This window comes from Phocoena sinus, chromosome 14 (assembly GCF_008692025.1).
Source record: "Phocoena sinus isolate mPhoSin1 chromosome 14, mPhoSin1.pri, whole genome shotgun sequence".
NCBI classification, from domain to species: domain Eukaryota; kingdom Metazoa; phylum Chordata; class Mammalia; order Artiodactyla; family Phocoenidae; genus Phocoena; species Phocoena sinus.
The window spans coordinates 40,123,506-40,142,519 of NC_045776.1; the positions used below are offsets into that span (position 1 = coordinate 40,123,506).

Here is a 19,014-nt window from a genome sequence, read left to right on the forward strand (position 1 = left end):
GTGCTCCGCAACGGGAGAGGCCACAACAGTGAGAGGCCCGCGTACCACAAAAAAAAAAAAAAAACTACTATTTTTAAAAAGTAGATGTCAAAGTGCTATTTTTTTATTTTTAAAAATATTTTTATATTAAAAAATCAGCACATTTTCTCTAGAGAAAAAGTAGAAAATAAAGATAAAATAAAATTAAAGACCTCTTTTATATGAGTGTGTGGGGTGTGTGTATTTTATACATGTACATTTATAAAAACAGTTATACATACACACACACATACACTAGATTTAATAGTGTGCCCCCTGGAATTCACGTCCACTCGAAACCTCAGAATATGATCTTATTAGGAAAGAGAGTCTTTGCAGGTGTAATTAGATAAGATGAGGTTAGGGCCCTAAATTCAATGACTGGTGACCTTATGAGAAGACCGTTTAGAGACCCAGAGAGACACAGATACACAGGGAAGGAAGTCATGTGATAAGAGAGCAGAGATTGAAGTGATGCGGCTACAAGCCAAGGGACACAGAGGGCGACCACACAGAAGAGGAAAAGAATGAATTCCCTTCAGAGCCTTCAGAGGGAGCAGAGCTCTTCCATCACCTTCATTTCAGACTTCCAGCCTCCACAACTGTGAGAGAATACTTATCAAGGCACCTAGTTTGTGGAAATTTGTTATGGCAGCCCTAGGAAACCAATACAATACATACGTATTTTTGTACTAATCAGCTTACTTCTCTTAACATATTTTGAACATTTTCCATATCTTCTTCATGTGTAGTACTTGCACTACATTTCATTGTTCAGATATACCATAATATACCCGATTCCAGATTTTATGTTAACATATTTAACTCCTAGAACTTCTAGTTTGGTCTAGTTTCCTCTCTTTTTCAGTTATTATTTCAGGACAACAGAACCAGCAGTCACTTAAATGCAAACAATGACCAAATCATTTTTGGCTCACATAAAAAGATCTGGACGTTCGTCTATGTCCTATAATTCTTTTTTTTTTTTTTTGTGATACGCGGGCCTCTCACTGTTGTGGCCTCTCCCGTCGCGGAGCACAGTCTCCAGACGCGCAGGCTCAGCGGCCATGGCTCATGGGCCCAGCCACTCCGCGGCATGTGGGATCTTCCTGGACCGGGGCACGAACCCATGTCCCCTGCATCGGCAGGCAGACTCTCAACCACTGCGCCACCAGGGAAGCCCATGTCCTATAATTCTTTAGGTGATTTTGGAGCGAGGTTTAGTTGTTTGCTAGTTATTGTCCTTAAAGCCAAATGGACACCATCGGTTCTGGGCTCCCTTGTTAATAGGAAAGGAAGCAAGCAATCATCTTATAAAAAAAAAAGTCATGTTCTTGGCCATCGTAAACTAAGGGAATCACAGGATGTCCTGTCGAGTGGTATTTGGCTTCCTTTCATGGAACAACCTCAATTAAAGCAAAAAGAACACTTTCAACTCTCAACTGATCCTCGAGTGGCTATAACTTGCTCAGTCCTAAACAGAACACAGAAAATAATCATCCATGACCTAGACAGCAAGAGATTACTGCCATCATAGAAGCAGTAATTCAGCTGAAATCTGGCCTCACGGTTTTGCAATGAAATGAATAAGTGACAGATGAAAGAAGTTGCACTCAAAATCTACTAGTAGACCTATGGCATTTGTGAAGTCACAAGTGACCTTTATTTTATAGTATCTTTGGGTTTTGAAACATATGTGGTTAAGAAATTTGGTTTTCAGCTGCAAAGATTCTGGGAGCCAAGCATTCCTACCCTTTCAAAAATCACAAGGGCCCTCAGCAGATCCTTTCAGGTAAACCTAGGACTTTACTGAGCTTTTGCTTCCCAGTTTCTAAACTCTACTTGAGGCAATTTCTCCTTAGAGGTTTTGAGAAGTCAGGAGCCAAACTGGCAACAACAACAGAAATGCCAAATTAGACAGAATGAAAAGGAGTGAGCAAGATTTAAAAAAAAAAAAAAAAAAAAAGGGCGGGGAGGCATGTAATGCTTTGATTATCCTGGGCAAAATTTCGAAAGTATGAAAATGGCTCCTTGCTCTCTTTAAAGAAGAAAACGTTTCTACACACATTTTCCTTTTAAATTCAATAGCAGAAAGTTTCATACGGTGTTAAGGGAACACTCAATAGAAAGAAAAGAGTATCTACAGAATTACAGGGTTCTTCCCCACAGAGTTAAAAGAGCATCTCATATCTATCAAGGCCCCAAAGAAAACACAGCTCCAAAATTTAACTCTTTAATATAACTTTTTAAGTGGATTTAGTGGTTTTTCCCTGAGTTAATATAATGATCCTGTTATTATTTTGCAGTCTATTTTAATAGAATCATTTAATATATATTTACTAAGAGCTGGACCTAATTGCTAGAAAAGGCAGTGGGGATAAAGAACACGTAGAAAAAACTATTCTTTTTCTTGAGAGGTATTATATTCAGGTTAAAAACACAAGACTCAAACCCATTAAAATCTAAGTCAAGACTATATTATAATATCTAGGTTATACTTTTTATAATCCTCTTATAACAATAAACCAACTAATTTTTTTAAACAGGCAAAGCATCTGAACACACACTCCACTAAATATACACAAATGGCCAATAAACACGTAAAAGACACTGAACATCATTAATCATCAAAAAAACATAACTTAAAATCTCAACGGTATACCTGTACACATCTGTAAGGATGGCCAAATTGAAAAGACTGACAATACCAAGTGTTGACAAGGATGTGAAGCAACTGGAACTCTCCTACGCTTCTGGTAGAAACGTGAAATGGTACAACCACACTGGACAACTATTTGCAGTTTCTTAAGTTTCTTAAACACCAATGATATTACCCAAACATTCCACTCCTAGATATTTACCTCAGAGAAATGAAAACATTTGCTCCACAAAGACTTATACATGAATATTCATAGAAGTTGTATTCATAATTGCCAAGAACTGGAATCAACCCAAATGTTCACAAGCTGGTAATTGATAAAATATGGTATAGCCATACAGTGGAATACTACTCAGCCACAAAAAGTAATGATGTGCTGGTAAACCCAACGTGGATGAATCTCAAAATCATTACGCCGAGTAAAAGAAGTCAGACACTAAAGAGTACAATTTGTGTGATTCCATTTATATAAAATGTAGTCTAATTTACAGTGACAGAAAGCAGAGCAGTGGTTGCCTGGGGCTGTGGACAGAAGACATATGAACTGCAAAGGGTACCAGGAATCTTTTGGGAGTGATGGCTTCAAAGGCATACATACCATCAATACTCATGGAATCATATACTTTAAATGGATACAGTTTACGGTATGTAAAATTAATGCTTAATAGAGTTGGTAAGGTGGGGGACAGCACAGTATAATTTGTTTGAATTTTTCCCAGACTGAATTTGAACTTTTAATGAACATCTGCTATGTGCCAGGTATTGTAACAAGTACCAACGGCACAAAGGTCATAGCTTATTATAAAGACAGGGTAAAAGGGTACATTGAAATTACAAGCAACAGTACTAGCTAACATTTTTTTTTTAATAAATTTATTTATTTTTTATTATTTATTTATTAATTTTGTCTGCGTTGGGTCTTCATTGCTGCACGTGGGCTTTCTCTTCGTTGCGGTGCGCAGGCTTCCCATTGAGGTGGCTTCTCTTGTGGAGCATGGGCTCTAGGCACACAGGCTTCAGTAGTTGTGGCGCGGGGAACTTGGTTGCTCCGCGGCATGTGGGATCTTCCCGGACCAGGGCTCAAACCCGTGTCCCGTGCATTGGCAGGCGGACTCCCAACCACTGCGCCACCAGGGAAGCCCCTAGCTAACATTTTTAAAGGCATTTACTCTTGCACCATTCACTGCTTGGTATACTTTATATTCCGTATCTCATTTAAGTCCTCATTAGGAACAGTGAGGTTGATGCTATTATTGTTTCCATTAGCACATTAGGAAAATGAGGCTTAGAGAGGCTAAAAAATTCACCCTGGATGACACGGTTAGAAAGGGGTGGCAGAGTGTCTCATGCCAGAGCCCAAGCTTTGCCTGCTACTGCTCCCTGCTTCTCTGAGCAGCAATCTGGGACTTTCAGAGCCCCAGTTGGTCTTACTGGGGGGTAGACTAAGTTTTGAATGGGAGGTGAGGTAGCAGTGACACTCATCACACAGCCTGCAATGCATGTTCACACTGACGTCTTAAAGTCGGTGATGTGACAATGCTATCTGCCTGTCAGAAATTCCAGGGAAAGACAAACCGGCTTCCCAAACACCAAACCTGCTTTTCCATTTACTGTGTGTTGCCAGCCCCTCTAAGCGGTGTTGGAAAGACTTACAGGTCCCCATGCCTTCCTGTCCTCAGCCCCCTGCCTAGGCGGCTGATGACTCTCATCTCTTTTTCCTTCTCCCTGGAGAATACGTGCTGGAGGGACAGATGTACTAGGCCCCCAGAAACAGAAAGAGATGGGAAGCCAGGGGGGAGGAGGAGGGGCTGACACATCCACCCCAAGAAGCCCTCATCCTGCGCTCCCCTCTCCACCCCACGGGCACCCACCAATCACTCCCTCTTCCGCTTCCTCCTTTTCTAGCAGAGCCCTTGGCTCACGAGCTCCGCAAGCTTTCTATTTCGTGGTTGCCGCCGGTGAGCAGCAGGTCCCTATAGCTGGGATAATGTATTCAAAGCTCTCCTATTGTTTCTTCTTAATTGGTCAGTCTCCATGGGATCCACTCAGCCTTCACCCAGACGGGTGGGGGAGGGGCTGGTGAATGCAGATGGCCTGTTTCCTGGCTGGTGTCTAGCACGACCGCGGGGGGTCCCATCAAGGCCAGATATTGCTCAATAACTTCCAGAAGGGGGCGAGTCAGACTCAGAGCTGGGGGCGGGAGGTGGGGCTTGGGGCAGAGGACAGCAGCAGAGTGGCTAAAAAATGGCCATAACCCGCAATCTCACATTTTTAAGGGCCCCTGCACAATACCTGACACTCACCAGGTGCTCAATAAACGAGGAGAGAAACACCCGAAGAGGATACTGACAAAGAATCCTCACAGAAGATTATTTTGCAGTTAGTGCAAGATTCCTGTTGCATACTAAGCAAGCTGGCCGCATCACAAAAAAAGAACGATACTGATCACGCTCCGATGGCCTCTGGGGGAAAGGAAACAAAACATGGACTATGCATTGCTATGTGTGAAACCTCAAGGGGCGGATGCTGTGCGAGCACGTTTCATCTGTGATTTGCGACGTTTTAAAGGGCGGTACTTGCGTTAGGCAAATCTTTAATATCATCCATGTGACTTCAACAAGTCCATGATATTTTGAGATGCTTCCCAACACACTTCAGCACGTACGACTCACTGTTAAAAATCAAAACTCATTTAATTTTTAAAATGCTACTAAGGTGTTAAATGAAACACCACTGATTGATTAGGTAGTGCATTTACATAGGCGTAAGGTTTTTTGTTAAACAAAGAAAGGTACCCAGGGACGGTCTGTACAGTTCCCCTGCGATTAGTCTATACTCCTTCAGTTTCTCCATGCACATCAAGGAAATATGAATATATAAATTTTCTTTACATAAAAGTTAGAATACTGTACTATTTTAAACACAGTGATGGTCAGTACCAATATAAAACTTGGGGGATCAAAAGAGATAAGCCTTTTACTTTTCCCCAAGTGACTACCTTCCCACCACATAGGTCACTCAGCAATGCTCAAACCTGTGCCTGGGGGCTGTATAAAAACTTATACACAGAGGTCGTGGTAGGAAACACACACACTCAAACATAGCTTTTATTTACACGCGCCATTTCTGAGAGCTTCTGAAAATGACAGGAGTGGTAATCTTGCCCCGGCCGAGTATCAGCACACGAATCACAGAATTCCTTTCTTAGGGTCAGAGGTACCTCTTCACCTCAGATCTCTTCCGTCAAGCACTGCCTTCCTGCCTGCTGTCCCCAATACTAGAGGCTTTTCAAGAAGGGGCTGCGCATGATTTATCTCTGAATTCAAGTGCCTGGCATGGAGCCTGGCGTACAGAAGGAACCCTGTAAATTTGCTTCAAGAACAGATCCTTAGACTGCCAGAATTCTCGCTTAAATTTTGTTGTCGTCGTTGTTTTGCGATACGCGGGCCTCTCACTGTTGTGGCCTCTCCCATTGTGGAGCAACAGGCTCCGGACGCACAGGCTCTGCGGCATGTGGGATCTTCCCGGACCGGGGCATGAACCCGTGTCCCCTGCATCGGCAGGCGGACTCTAAACCGCTGCGTCACCAGGGAAGCCCTGGCTTAAATTTTAATACAACAATAATTGTGTAATTATTTAAAGAGTGGAAATTTAAAAGATTTTATTATTAATAACCTGAAAACACGTTTTGGCTTTCCAAAATGACAAAATGGAAGTAGACTGGGGTGGGGGAAGAGGAGCCCATGTTAGTGGTTGCGCCTTCTCCTGATTTGCTGAGCACCAAATGCAAACCTTGTGCGGAACCAGGCGGGCTCTTGCATGAGGCGAGACTACTGTTTGTAACCAAAGTAGAACTGTGAACCCAAGAACGACGCCCTGAGATGTCAATGCCGCTGGCATTTTTGACAAATTACCTCTCAGGGCTTTGCCAGGGTAGGCTGTCTTAAGAACAAAGAATTAATGTGTTATAAAAGAAAAATAAACACTACTTCTAGGAAAGATAAAACAGTGTGCCTCATAGGAAGAGCACTGTCATGTTACGGATGATGTAACAAGCACTGGCTATAAACCTCGGGACCAATTCTGTACGCAAGATCCCAAGTTTTACAGACTTCTGCCAATGCACACTCTATAACGCGTGCTCTTCATTTTCAAGTCTCTTGCCCTACTCCTCTTCTGTTCCACGTCATAACCCAAATCTGGCTCTTCTGGCACATTTTACCTGCCCGAAGCAAATGAGGTCTAGAAAAAAGACAAAGGCTGAGCTCTAGTTACATTTCCTTTACTAGATACATTACACAAAAGCATCCATCACTAAAAGCTGCCATCAACTTGACCATCCCATGCATCTATCACCACCTTCCGCTCCTTTAGAAAAAACAAGATAATGCTTTAAGTAAGTCCTGGTTCAAGTGAGTAAAATTCGAATTAGCCTGGGGAGTTTGGGAGGATCAAAATAGTGTAAACTCTATACAACAGCCATCTCTTTAGCCCGGTAACTATGAAGTGGGCATCTGTAAATACAGAAGCCACCATCTGACCTAAGTACCAAACCCGTTATGGGAAGAAGTTGCCCTGATTGGTTCTACTGAGGGAAAGATGACTTGAGCCAGGAACATCCACCTACACTAGAGCTGGAGAGTTCTCTCTACTAGAGCAAGCTAAGTATTCGCTAGGAAATCTGGGCTCTGCAGGGTGGGGCACTGGAGGATTCCATTTTCCTTTCACCTCTCACTGCAAAACGGGAGATCAATTCCAGCACGCACCTCTGTTTTTACTATGTTGTCTTCCAATTAATGTGCCTTCAATGGTTTTCTATTTTTAAGTTCCGGTCACCTGCCTGCCTTCCAATGCTCCGGCCCTACTCTCCGCTTCTGCCCAATATGTGCCTCGCCAGGCCAATGAAAATTCTGATTCTAAAGCCTGCACTCTCTTTTCACCCAAATTGTTGGTCTCCACCAATGTCTCTTAGCTTCCTACAGCACACTGGCCTTGAGGGTGTCTTTTTCTACTTTGAGTCACTGTGGGCTCAGGAAGTGCAATCCACTTTTGCTATCAGACCAAGCCAAATATTCACAACAAAGTAAACCTGTTACAAAATGAACAGCTCACACATCTGACTTTGAAATAGAACTCAAGGTCCTTGAAGGCGCATCTGGCAGAGAGCTTGGCCAGAGTAAGACTCTCAAGCGTTTGTCAAATTAATTCTCCAAGCCAAACGGAATATGTAGATTAGTCCTGATATTTCCCCCGCCACTGACCTAAGGGATTATTCACTGCAGCTTCAAGAGGTCTCTGTATATATAGGAAAGATACTGCGTATGGAAATCAACCTCCTAAATTCAGAGGACCATCTCAAACCACTGTTCTGCTAAGATAATGCACCGTAAAGAGATAAGACCAGTGACAACCACTGCTGAACAGGGGTGAGCCTCTCACCAAGGGCACCGGGAAGACCATCCCCTTAGCAGACGCCCTGACAAAGGACCCTGAAAAGAAGTCCAAAAATTGGGCACATAATAATCAAAGCATCAAGTAACCCTTTAAAAATACTAAGAAAAATGTAAAGGACAAAAACCACTTTTTCAAAAACCTCCTATGACAGTAGTAAACCCAGATGATACTAATACATACATAATGGAGATGTATGAAGGAGACTTCTGCTGTCTGCAGCTGCTATTCAGGGGAATGTGATCTGAAATCTACATTCTGGTTAAGTGAGGCGTGTTGCAATAGCGTCTATTAAACAGAACACGCTTTCACAACTATCTTTTGTGCACATGCGTGTGCACACACACACACATTTCTTTTTGTTTTCCTTACCACGAGTTCATTTTTCAAAACTGGCAAAGTTGGACGTCAGAGCCAATGTTTTAGGCTTAAGTTTTCGTTGTGCTTTTCTTTACAGTCCATTGCCTGGGGCCAAGTAATTTATTATTTTTTTTTAAGTATTCAGAAACACATGCTACTGTAGTTGCGTGTTCTAACACCCATGTGGAACCAGTCCTCTGGACTTATACATTCATTCTTAAAAGCCTGGAGTATGCAAACAAAGATGCAGCGGGCAGAGGGCCAGTTAATAAATTTCATTTCCTACGAGCATCTGTATGAAACAGAGCTATAGAGAGTCGCCCCTCCCAGCAGAGCAAGAGCTCGACTTGTTCGCTCTGTGAATTAAGCAGTCACCTCAGATGGCCCACACCACATTTATTTTTTAGGCAGCTCTTAAAATATATGGATTTCTATCGCTCATAAATGCAATGAGGAAGCTGGGGCTGAGAAGGCGATCACACAGGAGTAGACATGAGCCGTGGAAACACGTCCAGTCAGCTCTGCTGAGCCATTTTTGCACTTGCTCTTTTCAATTGAAATTGCTAATGGAAGGGTAATTTTCTAAAGGAAACTTGCTCTGCTAATCGAAGTACACTCTGTTTCAACAATGATTTACCACCCCCTCTAGTCCAGTCTGTAAAAATGGGTTCTGTTTATACCAAGAGATACCTGGATCAAGATATCTGGGTTGCGAACCATATTTGATCCTTATCTATAAACAATCTCGTGCAAATATTATGACAATAATGTCTCCTCCTGGGAAGAGTGACCACTTGCCCCCAGATGGAGCCGGAAAGAACAGTCTTGTTCTCTGGGTGTCTGCTTCTCCTCTCACCTGTGCTCCCAGCCAGGTGAGGGGTGTTCTTGTCCTGCAGTACCTGGAAGAGTCCCCTTTCAGTAATATCTGCACTCTTCTTATATTTACATACCTCTTAAGATGGTGTTTGTTTTAAATATTTGAAGTTAACTTCACAAAAACTTTTATAAGAATGTGATGAGAGAGTCTATATGTAATAAGAAAAGGTAGAAAATAAAGCCAAAGATTGAAGGACCTGCTGCGGCCCTACCTAGAAGTCAGTAAAGGAACCACAAAGAGAATTCCCTGTGATATTCCCAGGGCTCTCGGCTGACTCAGGCCCCTCCATGGCACTCCAACAGAACTCTCAAGCTCACCTCATCATTGGGGGCCAAAATGAACCTATAGCCAAAGTAAAACTTATGTGGTTAAATCTCTCCTCTGGCTTTCAAATGGCCTTCCAAGTTTCCTCAGCAGTTAAATGGCAATATTACTCCAGCCTCAGGACGCCAAAATAATTATGGAACACTTCCTGGATAGAAAAACGTGTCACATTTTTCCTTCCCCTCCACCCCTCCAAAAAAATAAGTGGTAGTTATACTACGTTGGTCATCCACTTTGAAAGAAAAACAGACCAAGGAAAATATCAAGTGTGTCTGTCTCCATGTGCACTCTTTACGTAACACAATACAAATGTAATTTTGGAGTCTTCTTTCTTCATTTAACCTATGACATCTCTCACTATAGCATCCAATACTCCTATTATATTAAATACAAAGGAGATGATGCTCTCAGTGACTTAAGATTGCGCTCAGTCAGATCTTTATTCAAATTCAGTTTTGTTTTTCACATAATTTCAGGTACCGTACAGGGACTCAGACAGCAAACTGGAAATAGTTCAGGAAATGGAAATAATAACTTGGACTGAATTTAAAAGGTGAATAAATTTTTATTTTAAAGCAATAATTCATCAACAAGAGGTAGCATTTAACCTTTCTACCAAATGATTTTTCCACTGCCATTGCAAGTTCGCTCATATGATTAATAAAACCCAACCAGGCGACTGCCTTCGTTTGGCCCATGTGGTAAAATTCGAACTCTTGTCTTAAAAACAACTGCTACCTAAGTGCCAGAGGTGAAATCACTGAAGAAATAGGGGCTTCAAATTTATCACCTATAAGAGCAGTTTAAATAAGTGTGGTTTAAAAGCAACTCAGAGTTTTTGTTTTTGTTTAATTCTACTTTAAGCTTTGGAATGTCCAGAGAAAGGTGGAGAGAAGTAAAGGAGAGAAGGGACCCAAAGTTCCAGTCTCATGGGTCTCCAAAAGGAGAGTCCCAGAGGTTGTGGACCAATTTTGGTTTATATTAAGCAAATTTATATTAACCAATTTTGGTTTATATTAAGTGCTTGGTTTAACCAGCACTTGGAATCTCTAAGGATGCCATGTCAACATATTACTTGGAACCATAGGCATGAGATTTTGGTGACCTCATGGGCACAGCCAAAATTAACTCCCACTATTTATGTAACTGCCAGAGATGACAGGGCAAAGATTGCTTATAATTTTTTTTTTTTCAGTCAGCTCATAGCATTTCTTTGGTCAAAGAGAGAGGATGTAGGGGTACTTTTGGCTCTATTTTTAAAATATGCAATATTTATACACACACAGACTAGTCTGCCCATAATACCATTTGAATGTTTAGATGAAGGCATTAAAAAAAAATAGTTATTTCCTGTTGCTCGCTGAGAGGATGCATTTCAGAGGTATGTGTGCTCTGCCTCAAAGCAAAAGCATTGTTAGCGGTTATCAAGGTAACATTTAAAAATAACTACCCCAGTACAAAAGAACTTCAGAGGAAATGTGAGCGAAGCTATCAGTCTCCCTTAAAGTCTGGCCTTGAGCTGCATTAGACTCGAGCTGCATTCTCCATTACATTGTTATCCTTATCAAACAATGCAAACAATTTTAATGAGCTTATCTACTAGAACATATTGCCAGATATGCTAATGTAAAAATGATGCCAACCGTACAGGCTGCCTCATTAATCAAAAGGCTCACAACACAATGACCAAGATCAGTCCCATCCTCAAATCAGACCTCAGCAAAATACCAGGAATTACCTTCCTACTGTAAATAAGAAGGGCGGGCTCCCCCACCCATGCGGAGGCCATAAACTCCTAAGAAAATGCATAACGGCACCCAGTTCTTTTCAGGTCCACTGCAGTCCAGTCTCTTTCTAATAAACCTTGGGTTCTACGGAGAAAATTTTGGTGAATGTCTGACACCGTGACCTCTGCTGTCAATCCTTGCACCAATCAGCGAGCAGAATTCTTACAAAGCTCCATCAATCTGGCGGTTCAACATCACAGACTGCAGCTTAATCTAGAGGATTCCATCTTTCCTGCACACACGCACACCAGGGCAAGCGCAAACCTTTTCCTCACCATCCTCCTGGTTCCCTGTCTTCAGGCACAGCCTACCTCATGGTTCCTTTAAAATCTAAAAAGGAAGGAGGAAAGGAAGTGCTCCAGCCTGTCTCCCTTTGGAGAGGGGGAGAAAATTGCTTGCATTTTGAAACCAATGTGGAAGGAAAGAGATGGAGGGAGACCCCTTGCAGGCAGCAAACCTATTCACAAAATGCTTTCCATCTGCTATCGGGAAGCCTCCGTGCACACCCAACATGACACATGGAAACAGACAGCAAATAATCACAACCGCCTTTACAAACGCCCGTCTGCAGCCGGGTCCGGGGGCAGCGTCTGCTCCATTATATAACGGGCGGACTTCCGCGCGCTCGCCCGCCGCGGTCCCCCGCCCGGCGCCTCTCCCGTGCCAGCCCCATTACCTGTAGGAACGCTCCCCGCGCACTGTGTGCTTCCGGAAAGGAATGATGGTCCCGTTATCCTGGATGATGTCGTTGTTGTTCTCGCCATTTGGGGACAGGGTTTGGGTCGGCCCGGGCATTGGCGCACTCCCGAGGATGGAAACAAACCGCTGTGGGCTGGCTGGTGAGGAAGGTGGCTGCGTCTCGCCTTCCCGCTCGCCTGCTCCTCGCGCAGACCGCGCCTGCCGCCTGCTCGCTGCTCGCAGCTCCCTTCTCCTCTTCGGATCCCGCCCCGCCCTCTCGAGGCCCGCCCTCCCGGCTGCTGACGTCAAAGCGCCGGCAGCAGCACCCTGGTCACGTGGCCCGGCCCATCCCCATAGCAACCCGCTAACTCATCACCTCGTCTTGATTAGCGCTGGGCCCCGGCGTGACCACGCCAGCGGCTCCAAGCAGGCACCCGGGCAGGCCTACATCTGGCATGTAAAACCCCAGGCCACCCCCGGCCCCCCTCGCAGACTCGCCTGGGTCTGAAAACCAGCTCTTCCTCTAACCATTTCCTTTCCAACCCGAGCTCGCACTGCAGCTGTGTACACAAAAGAACGATTCAAGCAGAGGGGTGTGGGAGACCCTTTAACTCCTTCAATACCAAGTTCTTGTGTCATGAAAATTAAACTCCGTCTGGTTTCAGAAAAATATAAGACGACCTGGTAGCCTCCTTCTAGAAAGTATATCAGACTAAGGGGTTAAAACTTCCAGGTTCCTCCCCCATTCTCCAAACGGCAGCAGCCGCCTCCCCGAAAGTAGCCCCAAACCTGAAAAGCGAAGAGGAAGCTGCATTTCCTTCTAATCAATATACCTTTACGTTAATAATGAGAAGATCAAAGATTGCAAAGTAAGAGATTTTCTGCACAAAAGAATCCCCAGAGTTAAAAAAAAAAAAAAAAAGATAACCACCATTTTAGAACATCGTGATTACACACGACCTCCCAATTCAAATTCTTACACTGTCTCCTGATACACATAATTAAATCCTTGTCATGTATTTTATTTTCTTTGAATTAAACACGTGAACATCCAATTTAGTATTTGGAGGCTCTCAACATTCAAGCTGTTCTGTATCATTGCAATGGAGCTTTCAAATACATTGGCTAGGAGCCAGGTACTATTATTATTACCATCCCTATTTTAAAGATGAGTAAACTAGTGAGATTAAGCAACATGCTCAAGGTCACACAGCCAGGAAGTAGTGAACTGGAACTTCAAAATGACATGCTTTTATCAATGTGATTGGACAGTGGTGGTCTATGTTTAATGTGAACTCATAAATGTTATAGATCAAGGTAAGAATCAAGTACGTTATGTACTTCTCAACGTGACCACTGTGAAAAGAGAGCCGTGAATAGAATTGCTAGTACTGTGCAAAGTGTATGGATTCGATTATAAATTCTGAACAGATTCCAGATGTGTCCAGTGCTTTCCTTCAGAAAGAAGAAGGGAGTTTGAAGGATCCTCTGCTTATCAAAAGTGGTCTCTGACCCTTTGTGGGGTGGGAAAGGAAGGAGAATTGGAATGTAAGAGACAGAATAAATATATGTAGCAGAAAGTACTAGGCTCATGCCTTCACATCATTGTATGGCTTACCAGCTTTATCATTTTGTGATACAGATGTTAAAACAAGTAAAAAAATTTGTCATTCCTGACAATTCTCCAGCATATTTCCCTGGTAATAAGTTATTTCTGGCATCAAGCTCCTAGAATTAGAGTCAAATGGTTTACAACCCAGATGGTAACGATAATCTTAAATAAGGGGGCATTTTTTCCTATTCTGAATTCTCCTTTTGAACTATATTTTAATAATTTTATTTTCTACTTTCTCCAGTGAATTCACAGTGCACAAGTTGATTCCTTCATCCATATCTCAACTTACATGAGAATTTTTTTTCATACAATAAGGATCCAATTCTGACCTAAGACTTCACAAGGTACAACAGATAAATATCTGAGTACGAGAGATACACAGCAAGCCTCACATTGCACAGTGAGCTAAAGGGGCATGAGAGTGTAGCTACTGCTACAAAGATCAACACTTCCTCTTACTATTTCTGTTACTTGACCCATGGCTGTTAATTTCCTTACTAATTTGTTCCTCTTCACAAAAGCTTCCCCTTTCTTTGGGAACAGTCTGAAGTTAAAAGGCACAGTCTACAAATCAAATATTTAATGTTTTCCGCATACATTCTCTCATTTGGGGCTCTTTTTGAATAGCTTTCTTTTCCATGATCCTATATTTAAGTAATAAGTTACATAACTGGTGTTATCCTAGGGACTATGTTTGTCAGAATTTGAATGTATATATAGATCATTGGTTATACCAACTAATTTTGTGGAGAGAATACTCCCACTGTTTCTGGGCTGTCCATGAAAAAGAGGACTATGGCCAGGAATTTGGGTGAATGGGCTGAAAGGGGAGGGGTAGTGAGGCAGGTGGAGGAGGTACCGAAGAGCCTTGTAAGTCTTCCTCCAGGACTGCTCTGAACCACACCACTCTAAAGGGACCCAGAGAGCCCCCAGAGACTTGTGATTACCCTCCGAGATGCAGGGGTAACAGGGGTAATAATTTGAAAATATTAAACAGATGTGTTCTCATTCCTCTCCCCATAAATCAGGTTACCTGGCAGCCATTCTCCAGTTTAGCCCTGGGGAGAAGGGGAAGGCACATTCCACTTTGGGAAGGAGGATGCTAGGACAGAGAGAAACGCCAAACAGGCAGGAAGAGGGCGGGGAGAGTACCCTTTCCAACCCCAAGGTTGGAAAGAAGCAGGTGGAAGTGGGAAAAAGCAGAATCTCCCACCTCCGGGTCCCTGAAGGGAGACGTTAGAGAGGTTTTGGCTTTGTTCTCAGCCTAAGGGAATTTCTTTTGCCTAATGAGGCAGAAGTCCCATTTGAGACTCTGGGAAGAGATGGCTTTCAAAGAGTGTCTCCCCAACACCTTCCTCCCCAATCAAGGTGCAGCCTCGTCACACTAAAATCAGTGGCTTGGTATAGTTAGGCAGAGAACCCAGGGAGAGAGGAGGACATCTAAAAGACTGAATATTCACGCAAGAGATTGAGCGCTCCAAAGACAGTCTAAACTGGAAGAGGCTGTAATACTGTGAACTTTTTAAAACCTTTCATTTCCTGTCCCCCTCAGCGGGGCCCAGAGAGTCGCACAGATCACATACACACAAATAAGCTAAAATGTGTCATGTACATCTGACTGTAGGTTAAGGTTTGTCTTATGTACACAGATGTATCTAAAATAAAGTAGATCCAGACCATCATCCTACATCTCCAACTGCCCCGTAGAGAAATGGCTCCTCTTACGAAGCATCATGGATTGAAGCTGGGGCTCTGGCATCAGGCAGACTTGGGTCCCCGGCTTGGTTTCACTACCTGCGGGCTATGTGACCCTAGCAAGTTACTCTGCATCTCTAAGATTTAGTTTCCTCATCTATGAAGTAGGTGTAATAATACTGGTTTCATAGTGTTGCCGTGAAGATTAAATTACATAATACAGTTGAAGCAATTGACATAGTCTCTGGCCTATAGCAGATGGTCTTTAGTGGTAGATGCTGTTTTTAAACAATAAGTTAAGCATACTCTGAAATGTTCATTCACTCATTCACTTGAAACATATAGCTGGATTTCTTGTGTACTACAAGCTGGTAACATAAGAAGAAAAGTCCCAGGCTCTGTCCTCAAGGAACTCAGAGCTGCAGACGAGCAAGAAGAAAATATTGGCAATTACGACACAGCACGATGCCATGATCATGGTACCATACAGTGTGATACAGAGCCATAGAAGATGAGCACCTAATTCAGAATGGAAACTGGGACGTAGGTCTGCAAAGTTTCCCCAAGGAGCTATTACTTAAGCCTTGGGTGAGTAATAATGATAACCTTTTTTGTTCACTTTCTCTGTGCAAAACAGAATACAAGATCCCTTAGGGAGGGGCTTCCACGGCTTTGCCCACTGCTATATCTTTGGTTCTCAGCATAAGGGCTGGCAGGTAGTAGGCACTACATGAATACATAATTCACTGATTCAACAAATATCTGATTTGATTCTTACAATGACCCTAATGATGAAATTGAGGCTCAAAGAGCAAAAGCAACTTGTCCAGGATGTCTTGGCCCCAAAGTTGACATGCTTCTCCACTAGGCTCTACTGTCATTTAAAAGAGGAACGGTAGTGTAGAGGGGAGACAAAGGGCTTCTCAAGCAGATATACTTAGGTACAGAGGTACGAAAGGGTGTGATATCCCTGGGAGACAGCAAGTTGTTTAGTATGGGTGGAGAACAGAATGCGCGATGGCAGAGGACAGGGCCAGGACCAGGTGCAGGAGAGGCTGTGGCCAAGCTATGAAGCTTGGCCTTCACTCTGAAGGTGTTTTGGAACCATGAAGTGCTTTAGGAAGGGAAATTCATGGTGAAATTTGCATATCAAGAAGGTCTGATGCTGCAGTAGCATAGAAGACATGTTGGAGTATTTATTTATTTGTTTGTTTATTTTTGGCTTCGTTGGGTCTTCGTTGCTTGCTGCGCACAGGCCCTCTCCAGCTGCAGCGAGCGGGGGCCACTCTTCATTGCGGTGCGTGGACTTCTCACTGTGGTGGCTTCTCTTGTTGTGGAGTACGGGCTGTAGGTGCACGGGCTTCAGTAGCTGTGTCACGTGGACTCAGTAGTTGTGGCTCTCGGGGTCTAGAGAGCAGGCTCAGTAGTTGTGGCGCACGGGCCTAGTTGCTCCGCGGCATGTGGGATCTTCCCAGACCAGGGCTCGAATCTGCGTCCCCCACGCTGGCAGGTAGATTCTTAAACACTGCGCCACCCAGGAAGTCCCATGTTGGAGATCAAAATGCATCAAACAGGGATGAAGGCCTAAACTTAGACAGGAGCCAAGGGGTTGTAGGAGCAAGCACAGATCTGAGATATTCAGAGGGAAAAACTGCTATGATTTGTTGGACTAAATGGATGTGGGCACGATGTTGATGGGGATTAAGGGTGGGCAGTGAAGGAGAAAGATATTTCAAGTGAATCCTAAGTTTGTGGCTTGGGTGACCAAGGGGATAACGATATCATTCATCAAGATGGGAAATACATGGGCTTCCCTGGTGGCGCAGTGGTTGAGAGTCCGCCTGCCGATGCAGGGGACATGGGTTCGTGCCCCGGTCCGGGAAGATCCCACATGCCGCAGAGTGGCTGGGCCCATGAGCCATGGCCGCTGAGCCTGTGCGTCCAGAGCCTGTGCTCCGCAGCGGGAGAGGCCACAACAGTGAGAGGCCCGCGTACCACAAAAAAAAAAGATGGGAAATACAGATTGAATTGTCCTTCTGGAAGAGAGATTCTCAAAGCATGTTTTGGACATAGAGAAGTACCTATAGGACATCCTAGTGGTGACAATGATTGGTCACCAGGCTTCACACACAGTGGGTGTTCGTTAAGTATTTGTTGAATAAGGGAACATGTGGGTCTTTGAACGTATATGTATCACTTGGAGATACATATGATTTGGAGGAAATTGTCTCATGGGTGATCATTGAAGCTGAGGGTGTGGATGCCCTCACTCAAGGAGAAAGAGAAGGCCTGGGATGGAACTCTCTAAAAGCTGAGTGATAAAAAAGAAGCCTGCAAAGAGACGGCAAAGGATTTGGCCCGATGGGGCCAATCACAAGAGGGAGTGGTTTCACTGGGCCCAGGGGAGAAGTGAGTATCAGAGAGGAGGGAGGTGTCTCTTGGGCCAGATGTGTTTGAATCAGATAAGGGCAGAGAATGGGACTTCCCTGGCGGTCCCGTGGTCAGGGCTCCACGCTTCCACTGCAGGGGGCATGGGTTCAATCCCTGGTTGGGGAACTAAGATCCTGCATGCTGTGAGGAGCGCCAAAAAAAACAAACAAAAAACAGATGAGGGCACAGAAGTGTTGACTGGATTTGATAAGGTGCTCTCAAAGGTATTTTTAAGAGATTGAATTTCAGATCAGACACATCAGTGATTACTGAAGAAAATAAAGAAATCTTCAATAAGTAGCGAAACTGTAATTCTTAGCAAGATCACTAGTATTCTGACCTAACAAATATACTGAAGGAATGAGGTGACATTAAATTACAGGTCATGTATATATTGTCAGCAACTAACTAGCATCAACAATTATTTGCACTAAAAAGCTCTCGGCAGTATTGGAGGAACCAATATGTTCATTAACGAGCACTTGTTAGGCACCAGATGTATCCCCTTCTATGGGGTCAAGACCCACCCTTCCCCCCAAAAGTCAAACGAACATTTACAATGTGTGTTTGGAGAGCAGGATTATTAAGGCAGACCCAGCAGACACAGAGCCAGAGCAACGTGCGAAAAAGGAAACCAGCCGCCGTCCCAGTCCACAGGCACAATCAAGGAAGACGGAACTGGGCACCAACCCAGATTTTAATTTTCCAAGTTCCTAGGTTATAGCACAGTCCTGTTTCTCTTGAGGTTTAGGCCAGAGAGCACTGATAATTGCATCCTGGCAGAAATCATCGTCTATTTCTCCAACATGTGAGGTTTGTCTAAAACAGGGAATTTGCATTGCCTTGGATTTGAGAAATCCAAAATACAACAGTAGAGAAGATGTGAAATCATCAGCCAGGAATGGACGCTAATCCTGATTCCATCCCAGCAGTACCTACTCCTCACGAATGTCTTTTCCAAGTTAAAATGTGTTCACTGAAGCTGATAATCACTGCTGTCAAAGGCATTCACAGCTGTCACACCACCTTAGATGGAGGGAGGGGAGCTTCCTTAGATTGTTATCGCCTCTGAATGCAGACAGAAGATTCCACTTAGCAGTCACCACTGCTGCCCTGGGAC

General features: G+C 43.7%; 1 protein-coding gene across 3 annotated transcripts in view; it reads right to left on the reverse strand.

Moving 5' to 3' along the window:
- MAPRE2 (microtubule associated protein RP/EB family member 2) overlaps positions 1-19,014 on the reverse strand; it is a 164,332-nt gene that overhangs the window by 90,105 nt on the left and 55,213 nt on the right. Inside the window, exon 1 of one of the 3 annotated variants that reach the window (XM_032602449.1) lies at positions 12,153-12,444. The exons of 1 other annotated variant lie outside the window; for it this stretch is intronic. In XM_032602449.1, coding sequence (XP_032458340.1) covers positions 12,153-12,271 — 119 coding nt within the window. In that variant the 5' untranslated portion in view covers positions 12,272-12,444. Of the gene's footprint in view, positions 1-12,152; positions 12,445-19,014 lie in introns of those variants that run through there. One more of the 3 variants, XM_032602451.1, reaches the window with a different exon arrangement.